This window comes from Cricetulus griseus, chromosome 3 (genome assembly GCF_003668045.3).
Source record: "Cricetulus griseus strain 17A/GY chromosome 3, alternate assembly CriGri-PICRH-1.0, whole genome shotgun sequence".
NCBI lineage: Eukaryota > Metazoa > Chordata > Mammalia > Rodentia > Cricetidae > Cricetulus > Cricetulus griseus.
Genome location: NC_048596.1, coordinates 205,528,302 through 205,538,765, shown reverse-complemented (window position 1 = coordinate 205,538,765; position 10,464 = coordinate 205,528,302). Strand labels below are relative to the sequence as shown.

Sequence of the window (10,464 nt, the reverse complement as noted above, 5' to 3'; positions counted from 1 at the left end):
GTTCTTTTAAATCTTACACAAGTGTTTTTATGGAAATACAGTTTTACATAAAAATAAACTAAAACCAAATGAAGGTAAGATTTCCTTAGTTCTAACTATATGAACAAAAATATCACCCCTCTCCTAAATATTAGCTCTCCAGCATGTAGTAGTATAAGATGGCATCCATAAAAAGTTCTGCTTACTATAAGAATGAGACATCTCACAACTCAGGGAGACATAACTACAATCTGTTCTACCTCCCACTCCCCATGTCTGAAATGAATCACTCCGGCTTATTCAGTGGACTGAGACATGTTTCCCTTCAGTATCTTTAACACAAAACTAACAAAAATTTAGAGCCAAAACAAACCACTTAAGTATTTTAGGCCTTTTTATTTTAATAAATAACTTCAGTTAATAGCATTGTCAAAATTAAAAGGCACTTAAAACAAGATTGTGACTAGTGTGAGACAGAGCAAGCACGGTAGGGAAGGCGCACAGTGGTTGAATCGCTGCTGAGGGGAGCCTGCCCAGGCCCTGTAGCCCTGCAAGCAGCAGGGCAGCTTAGGTGTTTGTGAAAAAAGCAAATGTACAGCCAAGTAAATGAAAAAGTAATGATAAAAAGTCTTAACCCCAAACTGCAACAGGCACATTAAAAGGTCAGAGGAGGTGACAATAGAGCACCAGGAATTAAACAAACAACAACAACAACAAAAACAGTAAAATAAACTCATCAAAAAGGTTCCTGCTCAGCAAATGGTATGAAAATTATGGCCTTTATGTGAATAGTCAGGGACTCTTTAGCAGAGAAGTTCCCAGGACTGGTATCCAAGCTTGGATTTATAAAGAGAAGGCGTCAAGAGTTACGGGATCAAGTAACTCACAATGGCACACAGGTTTTAAAGCTAAGTTTTTCCTTCCACCTCTCTGAATTTTCCCAATGGCCTTTGTAAATCAACTGTGTCAAAATTATTTTAATTGGAAATGATCAGCACACTTGTCTTTCAGATGCATCATCAAGCATGCCCAGTGATCAGCCAGCAGGCTGACGCAGGCACCGAGCCTGCAGCCGGACTCTGTAAGCAGCCCTGGCCTCCTTGTAACTCGGAGAATCAGTGGCAATGCAGAAGCTCGTGATGCTGCTGCTCCAACTCTGCCCTGCATTCACTCTAATGAATGTCACTTAATCCAATAAGAGCTTGATTCCATTGATCCAGGAGGAAGGGTTAAAAAGGCACACTGTGACCTCAGTTGACAAGGATAAAGATCCTTTCTCAAGTCTTCTGTCAGTCCCTGGCATGGATTATAACATTATTTTCAAAATAATAAAAAATTAAAAATTATACATATTGTACATTTCCCAAACCTGCATGTGAATAAACCCCTGGCCACAGAGCCCCAAAGCTACCCTACGTGACTAAGACGATGCTGCTGTGAGCTTGGTGTTGCAAAATCGGCCTGAGTAGGGACTCATTTTCCCTCGTACTTTGGATTGACCACAGTTGTCACGGCACTCTTGTAAATGGGATTTTCACCCTAAAACAAAACAAAAATCACCAGTTACTCTCTAAAAATTGTGGTATTCTAAAACAAGATTAAAAGCTGCAGTTTCTTTAAGTCACTTCCAATGTCCAGTGTCCTGTGTTTAGATGGCAAAAATAATGTCTGATACAACAATGAGGAAGACACCCTTGCCCCAGGAGTCTCGAGCTATTGCAATGTTATGCTCTGACTCGAGCCCATCATCCCTGGAGGGCTGCCTCACAAATGGCATCCAGAACTGCCATCAGAGGCACCTCTGAAGGTCTGGTGCCCAACTTACAGAAGCACTCAGGACCTGACTCACACACCCTAATGCATAGGAGTGCTTGATGATAAAAAGGGGTGGCTGACTTTGTCCTCAGGTGAGGAGCTGTGCTCCTGGGATCTTCTACAGAACTGACTGATTTAGTGTTCTGGACATGTCTGCCAGTGTCACCCAAGGCACTGCAAAAATATGCTTAGAATGTTAACTAATAATTATACTCTTCATGAAATCACTATTCTTCAATAGCCTAAGGATGATGCTGATCACAGTTCTAGTCTGAAGGACCACTGAGAATTCAGCAAGTGACTCAAAGCCACAAACATTTCTCAAGACTGAAAAATATACTGACTGTGGTGTTTTAAGCAGAACAATAGCAATCATAATTATACAATCACAACTCTGTCCTTGAGGAGAGTGCAGTATATGGTATTGTTAAGATATAAAATAAGGTGATTAGACAGAGTTCAAAACAGAATCATGTATATATCATGAGAACAGTACTAGAAAGGGAGATTAACATGAGAAGTTTGGAATACTTCCCAGGGAGTTGTGGCACACACCTTTAATCCCACTACTTGGGAGGCACAGGCACATAGATCTTGTGAGTTTGAGGCCAGCCTGGTCTACAGAGTGAGTTCCAGGACAGCCAGGGCTACACAGACAAACCTGTCTCAAAAAAGAAAGAAAAGAAAAAGAAAAAAGAAAAACTGACTACAAATAAATTATTGAAAAGCAAAAAGAAATATATACAAAGCCAAGGTATAGAGCAAAGAATGCCACATCTAGGCAGAGATACATACAGTTCATACAACATACATAAAATATGTTCTGAGGTGCTGGGAAGGCAGAGACAAGAGAGGAAGGCAGTGTGGGCTCAGCCCTGAGGGCCAGGTCAGCATCTACCAAGGCGGCAGCAGCTGTGTGAATACAGTGAGAACAGGGCCACACCTGATCACTTACTCCCAGTGCTCAAAGCATGATGGCTTCTGAGCATGGAGGATCTATGCTGGTATACTGGCTAGTTTTGTTAACTTGACACAAACTAAGGTCTTCTTGGGTGAGGGAATTTTAGTTAAGGAATTGCCTCCATTCTAGTGGCCTGTGGGCAAGTCTTTGGGGGCATTTTCATTATTTCTAGTTAGTGTAGGAAGGTCCAGCCCACTGTGGATGGTGGCACTCCTGAGCAGGTAGGGCCTGGGCTGAATAAGAAAGGTAGCTGAGCAAGCCAGGGAAAGAATGCTGGTTTACAGCATTAAGAATTTCTCTGGTGGTCTTTCCTTCAGCTCCTGTCTCCAGGTTCCTGCTCTGAGCTCCTGCTTTGGCCTTCCTTGATGAAAGATGTAACCAGTAACCCTTCGGTTTCTCTAAGGTGCTTTGGGTCACAGTGCTTATCACAGCAACAGACTGCAAACCAGAATAGACGGTTAATGTCAACTGTCAATTTAATAACATCTAACACCATGTGGTAGACAGGCCTCTGGCCATGTCTGTGGGGAATTATCTTGATTAAGTTAATCAAGTAGGGGCTGCCCACGGTGGGCAGAATTATTTCCTGAGCTTGAATAGTGTATAAAATGAGAAAGTGAGCTGAGCCCAGCATTTGTCACTGTTTTGTGACCGGATACAATCTGACCAAGCTCCAACTGCTGTGATTTCTCCACTGTGACAGAATGTACCCTCTAATCGGGAGCCAGAGCAAAGCTTTTCTCCATTGAGTTGCTCATGTAGAGCAACAGAAAAGTAAGTAATACAAGATTCCTCAAACAAACACCCTCTTACACTGACAACAAACTGCTCAAACTCTCAACTTCTCTGTTCAAGGGCTGGCCGGAGCAAGCACAGCACTTCACAGGTTCACAGCACTCCTCTTTCAGGTAAGAGGCTGCTTGCCTTCTTGGAAACTCACTGCTTCCATCTGGGTGTGACACTAGAACTGCTGCATTTTCAAATATATTACAGGCTTTTAAACTGCCATTTAATTGTGTTTAGGTTTATGCATTTAACATAATCTAATATTTAGTGCTTAAAAATTGTAAGGGAGCAAAATATAAAAAAGTTTAATTTTTATTGTCATGGAGTCTAAAATAGAATTTATTTGGAAAAACTTACCTTTGAAGAAGTCTGCTTTGCCATACACAAACATTTATATTTATTATTTCAAAGTCCAATCAAACAAAAGTTTAACATGCATGTTAGAGATAAAATTAAACCCACTATGTATATTAGGGATCAGTTTAAATGAAGGTAAACTAAAGTAATTCAGATTAGTCTTGTCACTCAGGGCATAGCCCCTGCCCCAAGAAGCCAAAGCATATTTGCACGTGAAGTGTAGGCTATCCTCTGGAGTGAGTTCCTTTGTCCACTATGAGCAGCTGATCATGGTAGCTGTAAATTGCTTATGTACATGGCATATATATAAGGTATGAAATGCAAACTGGGAGGCTTGTAATCCACAGCAGGGAAGACAGACCTAATCATTTTCTGGTGTTCCAACATGGCAGTCTTATGTATGTACAAAATCACAGTGTCTGCTAACTAATGGTGGAAAGCCTTAGTTCGATAGCATAAAAATGTTTTCGTGTGATTTTTTTTCTGACTTATTAATTATCATTAATTCTTACTGTTAATTTCTACTATAATTTTTATTAAGAAAACATCTTAGGATATATAATCTAAAGCTATAAATTTTCTTACATTTCAATAATATGAAAATAAAAATTTTAAAACCTTTGCTTTCTTAATTATTTGAAAGGCTTATTTTGGCTAAAGAAAGTACACTATCGCCAAAGATTAAGTCAAGAATATATATAATATGTATAAATAGTAACTACTGATTATTTACTCAAAGTGCTAGTAAATGTACAGAAAGGGCAAATATTCACCTCAGTAAAACAAGCGAAAAATTCTTCTATGAGAAGTAGCTATATGAAATTGTTAAGACCTGATTGTTTCCACAAAGGAAAGAAATAAAGCCCCAGTAATTTCACTAGCTAACCAGTTTCCTGCAATAATTACTTCTGCCAAGTACCAGGTGAGAGTGAAAGAATGCATCAAGTTTTCAAACATACATGAGCTTAACGATAACTTTTTCTGCCAACAAAGTAACCCTTACATAAAACCTTCTTAGCAGTAAGATCCAGCAAGTCATGATTTCTAGTAGCACTGCTACATTCTGTGTCCCTTAAACATACAGAACATTCCCATATTTGGAGCTTTCTGCAAGTCCATTTTCATTAACTGACTGATTCATGACTGAGTAATTGCAGGGCTGGGGATGGAACTGCAGGCCTCCCACAATACACCCTGCAGCCCTTCAATTTTGCTTTCAGAGTTTGCTAACAGAGTAAGTAACCATAACAGCAGTGCAGAATTCTGTGTAGGAAAGTGATTCCCCATTATGTTTCCCCATTACCCCAAGTCACAAAGGGGTCAAAACAGGCAGCTCTGTGAAGTGCTTTATTTCATCCTAAACAGGTAAGTAATGCTCTCTTAAGAATGTGACTGCTAACCAGCTAACGGGTACAGGTCAGAGGACAGGAACTTGTATAAGTGATGGAATCCGACAGACTAGAGTTGAATCTCGTGTCATTAACCCTCTGTGTGAACTTGGCTTCTCTGCTTTAGTCTTCTCTTATATAAAACAGGAACAAAGATAGTTCCCACTATTCTCATGACTAACCAAGAATACAGGATACTGAGACCCATTCCTGAAACACAAGAGAACCCTGTAGCTGTCACTAACATTGTCTCTACAGAAACTGGAGATGAGAAAACACGAATCCTCTCAGGCTCTATCCAATCTATGAGAAAAGAATTTGATGCTAAATGTAATCCTTTTCTTTGGGAGAGTTTTTTGGAGTTTTTAAAGATTTATATATATGTGCTCTATCTGCATATACTACTTTATGCCAGAACAAGGTATCAGATCCCACTATAGATAGTTGTGAGCCACCTTGTGGTTGCTGGGAATTGAACTCAGAACCTATGGAAAAGCAGACAATGCTCTCAACTGCTGGGCCATCTCTCCAGCTGAGGGAGAGTCTTCAGAGAGGTAAAAAAACAGGCAGATCTCTGGGAGTTCAAGTCCTGCCTGATCTACATAGTAAGTTCCAGGTTAACCAGGACTACAGAATAAGAACTTAATACCTTGTCTCAAGCAAAAAATAAAATTTAAAAAAAAGGAGCAAAAATGTTCAGTTTTAAACTTGAAGGTCAGAACCATTTAATAACTAATAAGAGGCAGGCGGTGGTGGTATACTCTCTGTGAGTTCCAGGACAGGCTCCAAACCTATACAGAGAAACCCTGTCTCGAAAACCAAATAAATAAATAAATAAATAAATAAATAAATAAATAAATAGTAAGAAACACACAACAGTATTCTGCTTCTTAGTGGAATTCCCACATAATCAAGAACTTAAAAGCCTCAGAATCTTTCTAGAGTGGGTACTACAAATTGTAATTGTGAACAATACAAACACTACACTATGGTTCTACCCTTGGTTTTGCCATTTTGATTTCACACTCAATTTCACTATTCAATCCAGGCGGTAATTTATTATGTGACAACCTTCTCGAACAGAACTGTATCAGAGAGTGGGTGTAGTCCAATTGCTTCACGAAGCCACCCCATTTGACAGTTGACAGCATGACCCCCCTGCTGAAGAGGTAAGAAGAACAGCCTCAGGGAGGTGACAGAGCTCAGGACTGCTCTGCTCACTAAGCAGAGGGGCAAGGGCTGGCCAGGGCTGCCTGGCTGCAAAACATTCTCTCTCTCCACCACAAGGGGGCTGCTCTATACCTTGTTGTTTGTAAAGCCTTCCAAGCACTAAGTTAACATATGAGAGAAGCCACAGATAGCCACATAAATAAAGCCAAACAAAAACAGCAGTAGAGCTAAGACACACGTGGTGCAGTAAAAAAGACAGAAGTTCACATGCAAGAATAGAAAGTGGAAGGAAATACGAACGGCAACTCAGAAACCAGCTTTACGTCCATAGTTTGGGTTCTTGAAATTATTAATAGGACTCTTGTAAATCGGATTTTCTTGCTAAAGTGAAAAAAATAGTTTCTAGTGATTTTGTCAGAAAGAAAATTGGTATGAATAGTGTATAAACACCATAAAATGGAATTCAATTTCTATTCTCATTCTATTCTGAAATTTCTAAAAAAAAAAAAACAACCTAACTATAGAAAAGGCACGTGATTACTCGTATTTACAACTTAAGAACACTGAAGACATCACCTCTTTCTTGTGTCAAAATGTGAATATATAAGGGCCACATTTAGCCAGCCACCCGACTCCATTCTGAAAGCACTGAATCAGCACACGCCAGTCAAGGCCTGTATTTCTATTAAGCAAGTTTTACAGAGTTCGGGTCAAGTATTTCCAAATGCACAAACCCATGTACTATAGAACTCATCCCAAGAAAGTCCCTTGTACCCACCCTGCCTTCTGGTCAGCCCTCTCATCACTCTAGCCTCAGAACCACTGATCTGGTTGTGTTTCCCAGCAGTCACATGAAGAGAATCATACTGGAGGTATGTAGTGGTGGTGGTGGGTCTTTCTTTAGTGTTGTCTGAGACAGTGGTGATAATATCATTTAAGATTCTACTTTACAGTAGATAAGTGAGACAACACATTTAGAATCAGACCTATTAAAGAACTAAAAGCACTGCCCACAATATACACAGAATATGTATCCTCATAAATGTTTTACTGCGATAGCAGGCTTCTAGTTGTCAGCAAATGCAAACTGTTTGAATAATAAACTTTGGGGAATGAAACATTTAAAGAGGACTTTAGAGGTCAGTCTCACCAGTAAGTTACATGTATTTCATGAGCCAACCTACTTCTCAGTAGATGGTTCATAACTTACCGTGTCCCACTTGGCATTCATTTTCTCCTTTTCAAATTTAGCAAATTCCCTTCTGTCATGGATTATCATTAAAAGCTTCCAAATAAGCAGCAAGGCGAGGCCAATGAGAACAATCCCAGCAACCACACCAGCTACAATTGGAATGATGTCGGGACCAGTAGGACAGTCTGCAAGTGAAAAGGTTAAAGGTGAGCATACAAGGACTAAATATACACATAGTTCACATGACCACAAAGAGCTTGGCAGGATCTTACAAAATTAATAGAGTACTAAAAACTCAAGAGACTGCAAACTATCCCCAAAACCTATCTAAAAGCTACTAGGTTCTAGGCCAGGTGTGGTTGCATGTACCTTTAATCTCAAGAGACAGGTGGACCTCTATGAATTTGAGGCCAGCCTCATCTACATAGTGACACCCTGTCTCAAATAAGCAAACAAAAGAAGTTACTAGGTTCTAACAAGGGAGCTTACAAGACTGCAGGAAATAAAATCAGTAGGTCATTTATTTGAGGGTTATAGAATATATTTCTTTCCCCAAAGACAGAAAATCTTTAAAAATCCTAACAGCATCAAAAATAATGAAAAGCTTATATGCAATTAAGAATAATACTTAATAATTAACAATACTAAATATTTAATAATACTTAATAATAATTAAGATTATAAAGTACTAAGCAATGATAAATAAAAATACACCAAAGATGATTGGCAGCCAGGCATAGGCCAGCACTCAAGTGGCAGAGACTGCAAGATTGTCACAACTTTGAAGTCAGCCTGGTCTATGTTGTGAGTTACAGGTCAGCCAAGAGCTATATGGCAAAACTGTCCAAAAACCAAACAAAAATACTGAGGTAATTAGAGAAACACCTTATGTGCATGAATGAGGTGTGCAAATAAAAGTGCTGGCACCAACCAATGACATGTAAATGACCCCCCCCCACACACACACACACAGACACACACACACACACACACACAGACACACACACAGACACACAGACACACACACACACACACACACACACACACACACACACACGCCCACACCCATGCCCACGCCTACTAATTACATTAATTTTTAAAAAGACCGTATTTTATCAAGATGCATTTTTCCCCAATTAAATCTGTGATCTGGTGTGATGTCAAAGTATTGTCACAAACACTGTAGAAATCAGCAAGCGCTCCCTATAGCAACCCCTGGGGTCACTGCACAACACCATAAAACAGCAACAAACCTTTTGTGTGCAAAGATTGCTAGCACAGTGAAAAGACACAGAGGCACACCTGACAATATTCTGTGATGATATATTGTTTACTATTTAATAAAGCTTTCCTGGGGATCAGAATGCAAAGCCAACCACACTAGTTAGCTATAGAAGCTAGGCAGAATGGTGGCACACACCTTTAATCCCAGGACTCAGGAGACAGAGGCAGATGATCTCTCTGAGTTCAAGGTCACCCAGTGACCAGTCTAAAAGAGAAACAGCTCACACCTTTAATCCCAGCACTAGGGAGGTGGAGACAGGAGTGATATGGCTGGGCAGAGAGGATAAGGCAGGAAGAGACAGGATCTCCCCTAGAGCAGTCTAAGGTTTTTGGTGGAGAGCATTAATCTAGGAGTCTGAGATTTGGTGAGGAGTGTAGTCTGGAGTTTCAATCTGAGAATTCATGGAGACAGGATGGCCCTTTCAGTCTAAGGCAGAGGTAAGAGCTAGTGGCCAGCTGCTTTGCTTTTCTGATCTTCAGCTTAAGCTCCAATATCTGCCTCTGGGTTTTTATTATTTGGTTACAGTATTCACAGGGCTCCTGCCTGATACTTCAGGAGAGTGCAAAGACCACAGGATGGCTCAGTGGATAATGGCACTTGCTGCCAAGACTGACCACTTGTGTTTGATTCTCAGGAACCATGTAGCAGGAGAGAAGCAACTCCACAAAGTTACACAAACACAAACACACACACACAACCATTTCTTTTTTAAAAACTAAAAAGTTGGACAGTTTACTGTAACATTATACATATGCTCACCATATGCTCAAAATATGTTCAAGACAAAAAAAAACCTATGCATGAATAATAAAGAATGACCAAAAAAAATCTACAAAGGCTACTAGAAAAAAAAAAAAAAAGTAAAATGTGCCTAATTTTTGGAAGTTGAACAAATTCAATATTAGTAACATCTTTAAGAAAACCTCTCCCAATACCTAAAGTTGAATCAAACTCAAGATTCAAATATCATCAAAACGTTGCATCTATGGGCAGATTATTGCATTTAATCTTGAAATGCTCCACTCAGGAAACTTAAAAGTTCATCTTTCTCTTCCTTGATTGTTATATATTTAGCCAAATTCTACTTTAAGTTTTGAGAGGAAATTTTCCCAACGTAAGCTTAAATAGGAAGAATCCAGGCTGTTTCTGATGGCAGAGCCCCAGCAATAACCCAGCACAGAAACAAGGCATCTCCCAACTTCTACCTGGAGTCTCCACAACATGCACGATGGCTTCATTGTTGCCATTCACTGAGTAGGTGAAGTAGAACCAGCAGTCATCAATGTCCTTCTCTTTGCAGTGGGTCACCGGATCGACCTGCACCGGCTGAGGCAACTTGTCCCTGCTTTCCACTTTAGTGAGGTTGAAGTGGGAGCACTCCTGTGCACATGTGTCTTTCTTTTCTCCTTTATTGAAGGCTCTGCACTGAACACATTCTCTAAGACAGAAATCGGTACACTTAGCATGTACTAAGATGAATTTTGTTTAGAGTACTTCATAGGCCAAACTAATGGCATAAGCTCAGAGGGAA

At 39.9% G+C, this 10,464-nt stretch overlaps 1 protein-coding gene across 1 annotated transcript in view; it reads right to left on the bottom strand.

Annotated features, from left to right (window-relative positions):
• Window positions 1-355: 355 nt before the first annotated feature.
• Window positions 356-10,464, bottom strand: part of Itgb1 (integrin subunit beta 1) — a 46,930-nt gene continuing 36,821 nt past the window's right edge. The window contains exons 14-16 of the mRNA XM_027404761.2: window positions 10,139-10,371; window positions 7,667-7,833; window positions 356-1,518 (exon numbers count right to left, since the gene is read on the bottom strand). Of these exons, the coding sequence (XP_027260562.1) occupies window positions 1,453-1,518; window positions 7,667-7,833; window positions 10,139-10,371 (466 nt within the window). The 3' untranslated portion in view covers window positions 356-1,452. The remainder of the gene's footprint in view (window positions 1,519-7,666; window positions 7,834-10,138; window positions 10,372-10,464) is intronic.